The 15926-nt window shown below is 44.6% G+C and overlaps 1 protein-coding gene across 1 annotated transcript in view; it reads right to left on the bottom strand.

Moving 5' to 3' along the window:
• Nucleotides 1-15926, bottom strand: part of CABCOCO1 (ciliary associated calcium binding coiled-coil 1) — a 47211-nt gene that overhangs the window by 9589 nt on the left and 21696 nt on the right. Inside the window, exon 6 of the mRNA XM_029285334.1 lies at nt 319-453. Coding sequence (XP_029141167.1) covers nt 319-453 — 135 coding nt within the window. The remainder of the gene's footprint in view (nt 1-318; nt 454-15926) is intronic.

Genomic DNA, 15926 nt, shown 5'->3' with positions numbered 1-15926 from the left:
GAGAGAGAGAGAGAGAGAGAGAGAGAGAGAGAGAGAGAGAGAGAGAGAACGCATGTGTGAATGTGAGTGAAGGGATGCAAGGAACCCCAAGGGGCATATCTTGGGGCTGAGAAGATGCCCAGGCTGGGGCAAGCTCCCCTTTTGGCTGCTCAGAGGCCTCCAAGCTTCACGGGGGAAGGAGCAGATCAGGACAACCTCTCAGTTTAAGGCCGCCAAACCTGACTGCTGGGCACACAAGCCGAGGAACGAAGGTGCTCGGAAATGGCAAGATGGCATTTGGCATTTTGCTCCCTTCCTTCCCCAGAGACCTCCGCTTACCTTGGTCACCTCCTCTTCCTCCTCCTCTTCCCCTGGAGTCAGAGCTAGGTACGTGGAGTAGATGTCACTGGGTAAGCCTTCTTCCAAGGGGGCAGGAAAGGGGGTCTTTGTGGGACTGACCAGCTCTACCACTTTCTGTTAAGAAGAAACAAAACAGGAGAAAAAAGCAAGAGAGGTTTTGTAGAAGGGCAATGCTCCTCATTTGCTGATGGCGTTTTCCCAGAAAGGAAGTCAAAGGCTCAGGCTCTTCTCTGTTATTCTCCCAAGTGCTGGAGGTCCTTCTCAGATCTGCTGCCCAAGTTGGGTGACCACTTTTTTTGTCAGAGGGGGAAGCTGGATTCGTTCGACCACCAGGGCAAAACAGGTGGTAAAAGTGGTAAAAGGGACAGTGGGAGACGTCAGAGGGATCTCTCTGGGCCATCTAGCAAAACCCAGTCTGTGGGGCCTTAAGGGGACTGGAGGCTAAAACATATAAGGAATAGTTGCTGGAATTGGGTATGTCTAGTTTAATGAAGAGAAGGACGATGGGGGACATGATAGCAGTCTTCCAATCTGTCAGGGGCTGCCCCAAAGAAGAGGGAGTCAAGCTATTCTCCAAAGCGCCTGAAGGCAGGACAAGAAGCAACGGGTGGAAACTAATCAAGGAGAGAAGCAACCTAGAACTAAGGAGAAACTTCCTGACCGTTAGAACAATTAACCAGTGGAACAACCTGCCTCCAGAAGCGGTGAATGCTCCAACACTGGAAGGTTTTAAGAAGAGACTGGACAGCCATTTGTCTGAAATGGTATAGGGTTTCCTGCCTGAGCAGGGGGTTGAACTGATGACCTCCAAGATCCCTTCCAACTTTATTATTATTATTATTATTATTATTATTATTATTATTATTATTATTATTATTATTATTATTATTATCATCATCATCATCATCATCATCATCATCATCATTATCATTATTATATAAGCAAAGAGCACTCAGGTTCAACCGTGTGTGTCTCAAAATATGAAAACAAACGCAACATTCATACTTATGGTAAAGTGGAGGCCTTTGTCGGAAGGGCAAATGACTGAACATGTGTGATAAATCCCCCAGCAGCCTCCATCTTTCTTTAAGCATAAGAGGTCCCATCCCTGCCTTTTCCCTTGCTGGGGTTTCCCAAGTGCTGCCCCCCAAATTTTTGCTTGTTCCCAACAGCTTCTCAATCTTTTGGGGGGCTCGGCAGCTGAATTCAGCTGCCCGCTCAGAAAGTCCAGCCATTTGGTCCCAAACACAGTTTGTATGTGCCGTCCGCATGCGCCTTTACACTGATCGGTGGGTTCCAACGATTCTGTGCACGGAGTTTTCCTCGCCTTTAAATGGGCTCGTAGTTGCAACTTACACAATAAAAATAAAAAGGAAGCAGTTTGTTGGCAGCTGAGATTTCTGAATAAAAGTAAGCTTTGGGGACAGAATGTTGTGATCCAGCAAGTCTGATTTCTTTTTTATGTTCTGCATTCCTAACGAGTCCAAGAGGAAAATCGGCATGAATGAATTGTGAAGAGAGCCTGGAGCCAAACGTATTTAAATGAATCTTTCTGATGCAATACTTTTTTTTTAAGCAGTACAATTAAGGCGTTGTATTTCCTTTAAACAAAACCTCATGTACACCATTACCATTGATTATATCGTGAAAACTATTTAAAACCGAGGAGACAAGGTCAGCGTTACAATCCTGCTTTTATTTTAAAGTTACTCTTTCCCCCCCAAAGAGAAATATATTGTTTGTTCAGCACAGGAGGGGCTTTGAGAATGAAGCTCACATATAACAACATGCTAAGGAAATCCATCCTGCTAATTTATTTAATGGCTGAGACGCAGGCACCCACCCCACTACGTTTGCGGAATGCTTTTCCCCCTCCGTTGGCCATTTTTCACCCATCCCATTTCAAGCATCAGAGAACTGATGCTGGATCAGTTGATTCTGCAAATCTCCTTCTCCTGCAACAAAGAAGCTACCACACAGCTCCAGAAGGCCCTTTTAGCAATTTCCACTGCAGATATTAGCCTACACTAGTGGCCAGAATTGTGGAAACCTTTTGGGAAAAGCGTACAGTAGAAATGCCACCTTTGGTTAAGTTTCCACCCATTTTTCTTCTCATTTTTTTATAACTGTAGCCTATGTTCACTTAATAATACTATTTTACATCGCTTTCTGGGCAACCAGTCAACTCTTTGCACCATGATTTTAATTTTATTACGTTTTTACAAGCTCACTCAATGAAAGAACTCAAAAAAACCCAACCAACTTGATAGCGATCACATAACACACTGACCAATGTTCTCCTCTCAGCTTCAATACAGGACATCAATCACTGAATCCTACTGTGATCTGATTTGCTCATTGCCAAAACAAGATGACACCCAATTGGCTCTCTAAACACTCACGCTCATTGGCTGCAATCAGACGAAGGAAAGCTACCTGAGATCAACCTAAGCAAGTTGTGCTTCCTTTTTTTGGTTATTTGGCTATACCTTTTCATAGAATACAGTACAGATAATTGAACAAACTATGTCGCATTACGTTCTTGATTAAATTATCTTTCCATTGATATATAATTTTATGGTACTACTCCAAAAAAAAGTGGTGTTATTAAGCCATCAAACCTCAAAAATACACTTTTCCCAAAAGGTTTTTCCACAATTTTGGCCACTACTGTAGACCAGTGATGGCAAACCTTTTAGAGACCGAGCGCCCAAACTGCAACCCCAAACCCACTTATTTATCGCAAAGTGCCAACACGGCAATTTAATCTGAATACTGAGGTTTTAGTTTAGAAAAAAACAACTCATACATTAACATCTTTTGTCTTCAAAGAAAAACACAATGACAAAGCTTTCAGTGACACAAACAACTTTTTTACTGAAAGGTAAAAGTTTCCGTTTGGCATGCTTTTGAACAATTAATGTGATTTTTGCTGTTGTATGCATGCTGATAGTTTGTCTAACCTTGGCTTATACTTTGTAAGTTTGAGAGCAACACAGGCAGCACTCAAGGTCATCTGTTTGTCTGTTTCTGGCATCAGATTTGATATAATTCAAAGCTGAAAACAGCACGCTCGCTCCGGAGGCTTGTTTTGGTTAGGAAGGGGCTTGAGAAACGGCTTTTCCCTGTGAAAACCTAGCCAAAGAGAGAGGCATGCGTGCCAACAGAGAGGGCTATGAGTGCCCCCTCTGGCCTAGACCACCTTTCTCAATCTCAGCAAGTTTAAGATGGGTGGACCTCAACTCACCCAGTTGCCCTGTTTGAAGAAACTGATTTACACCAACAGGTTAGTGCAGTGTTGGCGAACCTATGACACGTGTGCCAGGGGGGGCACTTGGAGCCCTCTCTGTGGGCACACGTGCCTCGCTCTTTGGCTAGGTTTTCACAGGAAAAAGCCGTTTCTCAAGCCCCTTCCTAGCCAAAACAAGCCTCCGGAGCGAGCATGCTGTTTTCAGCTTTGAATTATATCAAATCTGACATCAGAAACAGACGAACAGAGGACCTTGAGTGCTGCATGTGTTGCTCTCAAATTTACAAAGTATAAGCCAAGGTTAGACAAACTACCAGCATGCATACAACAGCAAAAATCACATGAATTGTTCAAAAGCATGCCAAATGGAAACTTTTACCTTTCAGTAAAAAGTTGTTTGTATCATTGAAAGCTTTGTTATTGTGTTTTTTTCTTTGAAGACAAAAGATGTTAATGTATGAGTTGTTTTTTCTAAACTAAAACCTCAGTATTCAGATTAAATTGCCGTGTTGGCACTTTGCGATAAATAAGTGGGTTTGGGGTTGCAGTTTGGGCACTCGGTCTCTGAAAGGTTCGCCAACACTGGGTTAGGGCATGGCTGGTTGGGGAATCCTGGGAGTTGAAGTCCCCCCTCCCCCAATTGACACACCTCAATATTAGCGAAGCAATTTCATCCATCACTTTGCTTCCTCGGTTTGAGAATCTTTTAGTCACTGGCTGCCCTGAATTCCAAATTCTACACTCCAGGAGAAGCTTTGTGGACAGCTATGAGTTTCCCATCCCTTGGTATTCCCTCAGGGGTGGAAGCGCACCCCAGGGATTTCGGCACAGCTTCCCCCGGGGAATCAGGGGGTTTCTTGGTTCCTCCTCACCCTCAAAAGCTACATATTGGCCTTTGCTTGTTTTGGCCTTTGTCCTGCCTTGCATTCAACCACACTTGCAGGGACCCAAGAGAGAGGGGAAAAGGAGAGGTTTCCAAGCTGAGCCATGCCGGCTCAGGAATTCTGGGAGTTGAAGTCCACGAGTCATAAAAGAGCCACGGTTGCCTACCCCTAGCCTACAGGGTAAAAAGGAAAGCCTTTCAATGTCAATCCAGCGAAGATGCAGAACGATCGGATCCTTTGGAAACCGGAGGCATTACTCCAGAAGAAGTCTGTAAGTCAAGGTGAGCATTTGCAGTAGCATCTAATCACAGGAGAAGCTCCCTTTAAAAATCTGGAGGAAATCCAGATGAATGAGGCAGAGAACCTTATGGTTTGGAAATTTGATGCTTTGGGCAGAAATAGGAAACCAGCCTAGCCCTGTATTCTTATTTTCTTTCTTTCTTTCTTTCTTTCTTTCTTTCTTTCTTTCTTTCTTTCTTTCTTTCTTTCTTTCTTTCTTTCTTTCTTTCTTTCTTTCTTTCTTTGTGCTAAATTAACTCGACTTGGCTTTTAACTCACTGTGCAATTTGGAATTCCTTCTGTGCTTCAGCCTTTTGTGCATTAATTTTATTTAGAATCCCCTCATGGTCTCACAGTTGTAATGAAATGGCAACATCTCCCACCTTCCATGGAAGCTAGGCAGTTTGCAGAGGATGGTGGCCATCCTGTAGCTGAGCAAACTGGGATGCCCAGAACGTGGATTTCTAGAAAAAAAGAGCTCTTGAGATGAATCAAAAGCAGCAGATGAAATGAGTCAAATAAATATTTGCAGTAATTCTCAAAGTACAAATATTTAGGTTAGTGGTTGGGAAACGATTGGAAAGGAAGGAGAGAGAAAGCATCGCTAAAAAGTCTTTTGGTTATTTTTTTTTTTTTTTTACATACTTGTTTTTCCTTGCTTGTGCTTTGTGCCTTTTTATTTTCCGGAAAAATCTGTTAAAAGCTTAAATGATTATTTAAAAAGTCATTGATTTCTAAGAAGTGAGAACATAAACCAAATCATTTAGTCTGGATAAGGATAGTTTTTTTTTTTGCCAAGCTTGCTCAATTATTTGTAAGCTCTATATGCTAACTACACATTTCTGTTTGGGGAGAGTAAAATAGTATCCAGACACGTCTGGGCTCGTTCAAAGGATGAGTACAGTAAAGTGCAGTGACTCATGAGTTATCAAGGAGATGTTTATGTAATATTGAAATCTGCTCCCAATCTCCGGATAGCAAGCGTTTTTATTCTCTCTGCTGCCTCTTTAATTCAGTTCCATGTTTGCCTCCCACCCACAAAGTCCAGATGGAATATCTTGGCCAATTCTCAGCCTTCTAGATAGACACCGTGGTGTTCTGAAGCTTTGTTTCAAAACAATGAGGGCCAGAAACTTTTTCAAAACGAAATAGAGCTTGAAGGTAGCTTGTGACCACACAGATATGCTTAGGAATGATTCTATGTACACAGCTTCTGTTGCTCCTCCATTTTTAAAATTACACTGATTTCTTTTTCTGGTCTCCTAAAGACCATGATCAACACAAAGGAATCTCCCTGCAACAAAATAATTCATTGCATGTATTTTAGTTATGGAACTGTATTCACAATCCAAAAAATATTTGTGTCTGCTGGTAGCATCTTGTTCCAAAGATTCAACGAATCATTGAAAGTGAAAACTTCTCTATTAGTGAGTATCAGCATACAATTTTAAGGGATGTACGCCATCAGCTCAATCATCTATGGCTTATATTTCCTCCCCCTCCATATTTAACCCATTAATTACTACCACAAAATATACCATCACCGCGACAGTACTTTCTCTGAGATTTAAGATATTAAATAGCTTTGAAATGTCCTTCCTCTGCCTAAATGGCTGCTTCCTTTCTGCACTGTGTCTTCTCCTCCTCCACTGTCCAACTAAAGAATCTTCCTTTACCCTCAAGATTTATCCTCCCCCCCCAGAAGGACGGTCTCAGTTTCCCCCCTTGATGCTTGATCCAGATTGGGTCATACTAATGGCCCCACCTCTGCTCTGATACTGTCCGTGACAGATTGATCACCCTCTTTTCAACAGGCATATTCTGCAACTGGATCCTCCCAAGGACCATGATTGGACCAGCACTAAAGATGTCCGACGGCCTTGGTCAGCTGCCACCATTCCTGCCCCAGTCAGCCTGGCCTCTGATGGGGATCCTGGAAGATGCAGCTCATCCATCTGGAAGGGGCCCCAGAATGGGAAATCCTTCCAAAGTTTGTTCTGAACTTCTTTTGAGTCCTCACCAGCACCATCTAAGGCAGAGCTTTTCAACCTTTTCACCCATTGTACCACTTTTAGGATATGGCAACATCCGAGTACCACCAGTCACCTAACAAGGTGTCAAAAACTTAATGACCAAAAAAAAAAAGGAACAAAGTGATAAAGTACAGGTAGTCCTCGACTTACAACAGTTCGCTTAGTGACTGTTCGAAGTTACAATGGCACTGAAAAAAGTGCCCCCCAAGACATAGCCGAGCAAGACACCTGCCTGCCGCCTGGCGGCGCTCTTCCTCCTGTTTGAGGTTTTCATTGTTGTGAGCATTTCTGTTGAGGATTGGCAGCGGAGGTGGGATGGGGGGTGTTTGGTTTTTATTCCTCCCATCTGCTGGGTGGTTGCAGCAAGTTTTGGTCACTTCACATGACCCTGGGACACTGTGACCGTCATAAATATGAATCAGTTGCCAAGCATCTGAATGTAAATCACAAGACCCTGGAGATGCTGCAACATTCCAGCTGATTGACGCTTCTTCTGGGCTCAGCAGAAGTGCCAGGATCAGTACCGAGCTCCAGCTGGAGCCTGGTGCTGATCCTGGCGCTTCCACTGAGCCCTGACAGCCCCAAAGAAGCGCCGATGAGCTGGAAAGCGGCACTGATCCTGGCGCTTCCGCTGAGCCCTGACAGCCCTGCAGCTCCAGCCGTCTCTCGCTCAGGCTTGTGCAGTGCTGCCACTGGTTCAGCTCATTCCCCTCCCCCGCTACCACTTTTCTAGGATGGTCGCGTATCACCTGCCAGGTGCCAATGTACCACAGGTGGTACCCGTACCACTGGTTGAAAAGCCCTGCTCTAAGGTGCCCAAAGACAGTTCCTTTCCTGAATAAGCAGGAAGCAGTTCTAGCTCTTTAGTTCAAAGAAACCGATCTGTGAAAATAAACTTAAGGATCTTAAAACTAGAAGTAGCAGGAGATACATTCTTCAAAATTACAGAAACTGCCCGTTAGAGTTTATTTTATAAATATTACGCTTTTTAGCTAAATGTGTGTTTAACAAAAAGATATAAAGGCCGTAATAAGATGCTGTGTGACAGCAGATTCGGCAGGCAAAGCGCTTCGGCCTTTTCTACACAGAATCTCACTTTCTGTTAAAACAACCATCCTTCTCCAGGCTGCAGATTCAATTACTGACTATACACCAATCCAGCCCAGCTCCAGAAACCAGCAAATGCAGGAATATGCAATTCTGCGGTTGTTGGGCTTTTTTTTTAAAACATTCCAAAATAGATGTGATTGTGTGAAGACATTGGTTGTGAATATGCCTTGCCTTGCGAAGAGCAATGCATTTCAAGCTATTTCCATATTTCTAATTAACACCAAGTTAAAAATAAAAAGCCGTGCTGCAGCCCACTTTTAATCAAAATGGGGAATTGCAAAATTCATTTTTATCAGAAAACCGACCAGCGGGGATTTGAGAGACATCCATTTTTCACCTCTGAATTGCTAAAATAAAATTATTCATACGCACTTCCCTCTCCTGCAACCAATGGGGAGAGTCTCAAACTTTAGCTGTTTCCAGACTTTACCCCTGGAGTTTGAAGGACATTTTTGTACCTTGCAGCTCTCAGATTCTCCTTCCCTTGAAAAATTATGGAACACATCCAGTCACGAGAAGCCCCCCCCTCCGATAAGTGTTTCGTTGCCCTTCGCTCTGTCCTTTAAAATCCGAAAGACATCATGTGCCAACTTAGTTCGTGTGAAGTCATGGAAAAGGACAGTCAAGGATGTTCACGGGGTATGGGAAAAAATGTCAAGATGACTGAAGCTCATATCTAGAACAGGGCTTTTCAACCTTTTCACCCATTGTACCACTTTTAGAACATGGCAATATCTGAGTACCACCAGTCGCCTAGCAAGGTGTAAAAAACTTGATGACACCCCCCCAAAAAAGGAAAAAACTGATGAAGTACAGGTAGTCCTCGACTTACAACAGTTTGCTTAGTGACTGTTCGAAGTTACAATGGCACTGAAAAAAGTGCCCCCCAAGCCACAGCCGAGCAAGACACCTGCCTGCCGCCCGGCCGTGCTCTTCCTCCTGTCCGAGGTTTTCATTGTTGTGAGCATTTCTGTTGAGGATTGGCAGTAGGAGTGGGGTGGGGGGGTGTTTGGTTTTTATTCCCCCCCCCCATCTGCTGGGTGGTTGCAGCAGGTTTTGGTCACTTCACATGACCCTGGGACACTGTGACCGTCATAAATATGAATCAGTTGCCAAGCATCTGAATGTAAATCACAAGACCCTGGAGATGCTGCAACATTCCAGCTGATCGGCGCTTCTTCTGGGCTCAGCAGAAGCGCCAGGATCAGCACCGAGCTCCAGCTGGAGCCTGGCACTGATCCTGGCGCTTCCGCTGAGCCCTGACAGCCCTGCAGCTCCAGCCTTCTCTCACTCAGGCTTGTGCGGTACTGCCATCGATTCAACTCATTCCCCTCCCCGGCTACTTTGCTAGGATGCTCGCGTACCACCTGCCAGGTGCCAGTGTACCACAGGTGGTACCCGTACCACTGGTTGAAAAACCCTGATCTAAAAAACCAGTGCAGCTTCCATCACATCTCTCAGTTAATGAGTCCTGTGGACACCTGTGGGGGAAAAGAGGAAATCGGGACTTTCCTGGGAAGACCATGCCTGTCTGAGTTTGTCTCTGATCAAGGTGGAGACCATGAAGCTTCCCAAAATTGGGCAACTGATGTCATAACTTTCCAGTTCAGAGGAGTCTTCCACTTTACTTTCAAGTATCTCCAAACTTCAGTTACAGCAAGGGAAACTGTCACCTGCTCTTCTGGGCTCCTCCCAAGGCATCTGCCTCACAAATAAGCCTATCCCAGCAGGGTCAGGAAATCCCTTGTGAGGTGTACCTGTCTGGAGCTCCATCTGGAAAACTCCACCCTAAAGGAGATCAACCCTGACTGCTCTTTAGAAGGCCAGATCCTGAAGTTGAAACTCAAGTACTTTGGCCACCTAATGAGAAGGAAGGACTCACTGGAGAAGAGCCTGATGCTGGGAAAGATTGAGGGCAAGAGAAGAAGGGGACGACAGAGAATGAGATGGCTGGATGGAATCACGGAAGCAGGAGGCGTGAGCTTAAATGGACTCTAGAAGATGGAAGAGGACAGGAAGGCCTGGAGGAACATGGTCCATGGGGTCGTGATGGGTCGGATACGACATCGCAACTAACAACAACAAAATTCCTCAACTTTACTGCCAGGCCAGGAAATGTGGCCACTTTCACTTTCTCCCGTTGTTCCTTCCACAGCTCCTGGATGTTCTCCCTGCGGTCCACTTCAGCACAAGAAATAAAAAGCGTGCAAGAAAAGTGAAGTCATAAAATGACCTTCCTGGTGCAGCTATCCGCACAACAGCAATGGCGGAGCCACAACCCACCATGCAATTTGCTATTCTGCCCTAATTCCACTCCTCGGATAAACAAATAGTTGCATCAAGTAAGTACATCCTTTCCAGCCAAGCACGGAGCTATGAGGTTATTACAGGGGGATAAATAAAACAATGATTATACATTCTTGAAAAGGGGGAAGGGTTTTCTTTCACCTTCCGTGTTCTTCAGCAAGGTGCTTGGAAGTCTTAGGGCCACATCAGACCTGAAATGAACGCCCTGGATGGCTTTCTCCAGGAATCAGAAGCTCTGACGGTGGCAGAGGGGTCAAATTATCTCCCCACACAAGGTAAGTTTTGGAATTTATTTATTCAGAATGAGCAAGATGGCAAAGCTGCAATAGCTAACTGACCTGGAGGTTTATTTTCCTTGATGCATCAGGGCAATCAGACAGCAATTATATTACTCAACTGATGTGTCTCTCCCGCAACTAATTTCCATCCTGCACGTAGCCCTGGGTGGAGAAGCAGGGTTTAGGCCCAAGTCTAGCACACCTCCAAACCTCTGAACTATGGAAGGCGACAACTCTTGACCTGCAACTCGGCTAGAAGAACCATCCTTGGCTCCCAGGGGAATGTTGATGGCAGGTGGATTTCAACCTATGTTTGAACCTCCCACAAAAGGTTGCCAATTAAACATGGGCAATTTTAAGAAGCAGACATTTTGTTTCCTTCTCTGTCAGAGATGAGCAGGCTGAGCTGGAAGGGGTCACCCGTCTGCAGTCAATGCATTTCCATTCCATTTCCCCCCCTTGAATTCCGTTGACCCTTATCTAGGGCCAATTTAGATTTTATCCTTAGTCGGCTAGATTTTTGTGTACAGGTATCAATAATAAACTCTTCTGTGCTTTGAACTTAACTCTTGTTCCTGGTTATTTGCGTCGGACATTCTCCCACCTTTCGGCTTGATGGGATTTCATAAAAATAGCACAAGTGACAGTTGCCTCCACCTTTCTACACCGCCCTCTTTGAGACCCTCATGTGGGTTATTTAAATGAGAGGCAGGCAAGCAGGGTTTATTATGACACGTTCTTTGGATCGCCTTGCCTTAAAAAATCCCCGGCCCCATAACTTTACCACTATGCAAAATAAAATCACCCTAGTTACAGACAATCTTCATCAAAATGTCCCAATAATTCTGACAAATGGCCTGAAGGGCAGGAGATAGCAGAGCAGCTGTGGGCCCGACTGCCACCTCTAAATCTTCCAATCTAATGCATAAAGGGAGGTTGCTTTGTCTCCATCTAGTGATCAAGCTGGGTGAAATTGACATAAAACTGGCAGACATCTTCTGTGGAATGAGGGGAGCATCTAGGCCAGGGGTAGGCCACCTTGGCTCTTTTATGACTGGTGGACTTCAACTCCCAGAATTCCTGAGCCGGCATGGCTCAGCTTGGAAACCTCTCCCTTTCCCCTCAGCGTGGCTGGCTCAGGAATTCTGGGAGTTGAAGTCCACAAGTCACAAAAGAGCCATGGTGGCCTACCCCTGCAGTAGGGGAAGTTGGATTCGCTTAATGACTGCATGATTCACTTAACAGCTACAGTGATTCACTTAAAAACCATGGCAAAAAAGTTGCACGCTGGGCACGACTCACTTCACTTAGTAACAGAAATTCTGCTGCCAATTGTCGTCGTCAGTCGAGGGCTACTTGTCATCTGCTGTATCATCCTAGCCCAAGGGTAGGCCACCTTGGCTCTTTTATGACTGGTGGACTTCAACTCCCAGAATTCCTGAGCCGGCATGGCTCAGCATGGAAACTTCTCCCTTTCCCCTCAGCATGGCTGGCTCAGGAATTCTGGGAGTTGAAGTCCACCAGTCATAAAAGAGCCAAGGTTGCCTACTCCTGAATTCTAGTCAAAAGAACTGGTTTGCAAGGAAGATTTTGAAAGCAAAGCAGGCCATGAATGCAAACGTGATTAGTCTTACAAAATGGAGACCTGTCAAGTTGGATGTGTAGGGATCATGTCTATATTTATAACATGTATCCTCCATCTCTTTCCTCTCGCTATCTTTACAGAAAAGGACAGATTACGTTCTTTTAGATAGAGTAATTCTGTATTTTGTGACGTACAATGAGATGAGCAGAAACTTTGGGATCTGAGGAAAAGGTGTGATTCCAGTTGGACCGGCCAGTTCCCAGCTCAGAGTGGGTGGCTCATGAGAGACATTCCTCAAGGGTGTTTCCAAAGATGTCCACAGGGATCATGGCTGCAACAGCACAGACTGAAAAAGACAGGCAGTTTTTGAAGAAAGCTGGACTTTCTGATATGGAGGGTCTTCTCCTTTCTGCCCGCTCTCTGAACAGCAGAAACAGGCAGAGACGCCTAGGAACATATTTTGAGTGACAGCTGCTTTAATGATTTGAAAATGTCTTGCTTACTTTCGCAATGCTTTTTTCCCCGTCTTTATTGTTATTTTTTTATGACTTGGTTCTATGAATTCCTGAGAGATTTTGTAATTTTGATGGCATATAATAATGGGAAACAAATAAATAAGAGTGATGATTCATTTGAAAGTTTTATTGGAGAGCTGAAATAAATGACATGTACTGCCACAATTTAGTTCATGCTTTGGATTAAAGCATGACATTGATTAAAAGAAAACACCATTTCCTTCCTTGATCTGAACCTCTGTGTTATTTAGCCCTGCCTGCTTCTGAAGGTCAGGGAGAAACTCCCAATGACTCTTCAGAAGAGGATTCACTGCCACGCTGGTTGAGAAGAGGCAATCTCTTACCACCTGTGAAAAGCCAATGAAACAAGTTGTTGTTGTTAGTTGCGAAGTCATGTCTGACCCACTGCGACCCCATGGACAACGTCCCTCCAGGCCTTCCTGTCCTCTACCATCTTCTGGAGTCCATTGAAGCTCACGCCTACTGCTTCAGTGACTCCATCCAGCCACCTCATTCTCTGTCATCCCCTTCTTCTATTGCCCTCCATCTTTCCCAGCATCAGGCTCTTCTCCAGGGAGTCCTTCCTTCTCATTAGGTGGCCAAAGGACTTGAGTTTCAACTTCAGGATCTGGCCTTCTAAAGAGCAGTCGGGGTTGATCTCCTCTAGGACTGACCGGTTTGATTGCCTTGCAGTCCAGGGGACTCGCAGGAGTCTTCTCCAGCACCATAGTTCAAAGCTAGCCCAAGGAAAAGCACAAAACATGAGGACAGAAATCCACAGGCTTATCCACCTCATTCTCTCCCATCCCCTTCTTCTCTTGCATCCATCTTTCCCGGCATCAGGCTCTTCTCCAGTGAGTCCTTCCTTCTCATTAGGTGGATCCTTCATTAGAAGGATCTGGCCTTCTAAAGAGCAGTCAGAGTACAAGTACAGCAGATCAAACTCACAAATGCTTCAGCTGTCTGTATGTCCATGGTTATTTTGCCAGTATTGCCCAAAACTGCCATATTTGAAAGTTTCATTTTATTAATTTTAAAAGATATATTTACCTACTGTATTATGCATCTGTTTAAATATTATTCCCAAACAATAGAGATGACTACAATTTTCTTGTTTGTACCTAATGACTTATTTTGATTGCTTTTATGTAGTATCCTATTGTGATTTATGTGGATTGCTTTTATTTAGTATCCCATGACTATCATTTAGTGTTGTATCTTATTATTTATGATGATTGCATTTTATGATTATGATCATGATTTATCACTTGTTGCTTGCATGTACACTGAGAGCTTATGCATCGGAGACAAATTCCTTGTGTATCCAATCACACTTGGCCAATAAAGAATCCTATCCTATCCTATCCTATCCTATCCTAAGATAAACTTTATAACCTTTATTGTCATTTTTTTACTGTGGGCACAACGGCACACATCAAAAATGAAATTTAGTTGCCCGCTCTCAAAGTGAAGCACATACATGACGCACACCTAAACATACTATGAACAACATATGTATAGACCCACATCCCTACATATACGTAGCAAATAAATATTAAATACTGTCCATCTTGAATATATAACAGAAGGAGGAAGCTTGAGAGTTCACAAGGTTAATGCTGTATGGAACGAAACTGTGGCTGAATCTGGATGTTCTGCTATGGATACCACGAAGCCCCCTCCTCCCAGAAGATAACAAGGAAAACAGGTCGTGGAGAGGATGTGTAGAGTCCCAGATAATCTTACTGACCCTGCTCAAGCAACGCTTCTGTGCTATGTCCTGGATGGGAGGGAGGGAACTGCCAATGATCTTTTCGGCCGTCCTCACCACTCTCTGCACCGCCTTCCTGTCTGAAGCAGTGATGCTTCCAAACCAGACTGCAATGCTGTATGACAGGATGCTCTCGATCGTCCCCCTGTAGAAAGTGGTCAGGACAGGGGAAGGAAGGTGTACTTTTCTCATGCGACGCAGAAAATGCAGGCGCTGCTGTGCCCGCTTCAGCAGTTCCTATCCTATCCTATCCTATCCTATCCTATCCTATCCTATCCTATCCTATCCTAACTTGAAATAATAATCATCATACTATTCAAATGTGTTCTCTGTGGCGTTTTAATGCCTGGAGTTAGATTCCCTATAGCTAGTAGGAAATGCAGAGATAAGGCCAAATTGTGCCCTTACTATTCCCACTGCGCCATTAAATTTATTCTGGGCTTTTTTTGAAAGCAAGCAGCTTGTCTAATTTTAGAAGGATAGTCAGATTCGGAAGCAAGGAGGACACAACAGACAAAACTGCTAGAAGAAATGGCTTTTAAAAGAAAAAGTTGTATCTTGATCTCCTTTTGATCCAAAAGACAGATTTCTAAATATTACCCATGCAACCCCTCACCACACAGAGATGCACCCCCCACAGGCACAGCAAGGGTCTTCGGGACCGGTGAACTAGCAAGAAACCTTCGTCGGAGAAGGGACATACAGAATGTTCTGAGACCCCCACAAGAGGGCACTAGAGGGTCCTCTGGCCAGGCAATTTTTGCAGAACAAGGTAGCCTCTACACTTTTTTATTTTCTTGTTTTCTGAATATTTAACTTAAAAAACAACAACAACCCAAGGAGAAAGCTCATACCTCTGCAGATCTCTGATAACAGACGCAGGTGAAAGAATAATCCTGTGAAATGCCCTCTCTGAAGAGGGATTAGGATGGGTTAATTTAGCCTCCCCTCTCTGAACACCCTTTGCAAAGGGGATCCAAAAACTCTGCCTAGGTCCAGTGGCCAACAGGCCACCACTCCTGGAACAATGAAAGACAATTATGAGTTAAGATGCCCTCAAGATAGGAAGCATGACAGCCAGGAAAGGAGTTGATAAAGGGCACCATAAATAACCCAGAGAGAGAAACAACCTAAGAACATTTGTTGTTGTTAGTTGCAAAGTCGTGTCCGACCCAACGCAACCCCATGGACCACGTTCCTCCAGGCCTTCCTGTCCTCTACCATCTTCTGCAGTCCATTGAAGCTCACGCCTCCTGCTTCAGTGACTCCATCCAGCCACCTCATTCTCTGTCGTCCCCTTCTTCTCTTGCCCTCAATCTTTCCCAGCATCAGGCTCTTCTCCAGTGAGTCCTTCCTTCTCATTAGGTGGCCAAAGGACTTGAGTTTCAACTTCAGGATCTGGCCTTCTAAAGAGCAGTCGGGGTTGATCTCCTCTAGGACTGACCGGTTTGATCGCCTTGCAGTCCAGGGGACTCGCAGGAGTCTTCTCCAGCACCATAGTTCAAAGGCCTCCATTCTTTGGCGCTCAGCCTTTCTTATGGTCCAACTTTCACAGCCATACATTGCAACTGGGAA

Source organism: Protobothrops mucrosquamatus, unplaced genomic scaffold, assembly GCF_001527695.2.
Source record: "Protobothrops mucrosquamatus isolate PMUCROS unplaced genomic scaffold, P.Mucros_1.0 scaffold1524, whole genome shotgun sequence".
Taxonomy (NCBI): Eukaryota; Metazoa; Chordata; class Lepidosauria; order Squamata; family Viperidae; genus Protobothrops; species Protobothrops mucrosquamatus.
Note: the sequence above shows the minus strand (reverse complement) of the source record. Positions and strands in the feature narration are given on the sequence as shown.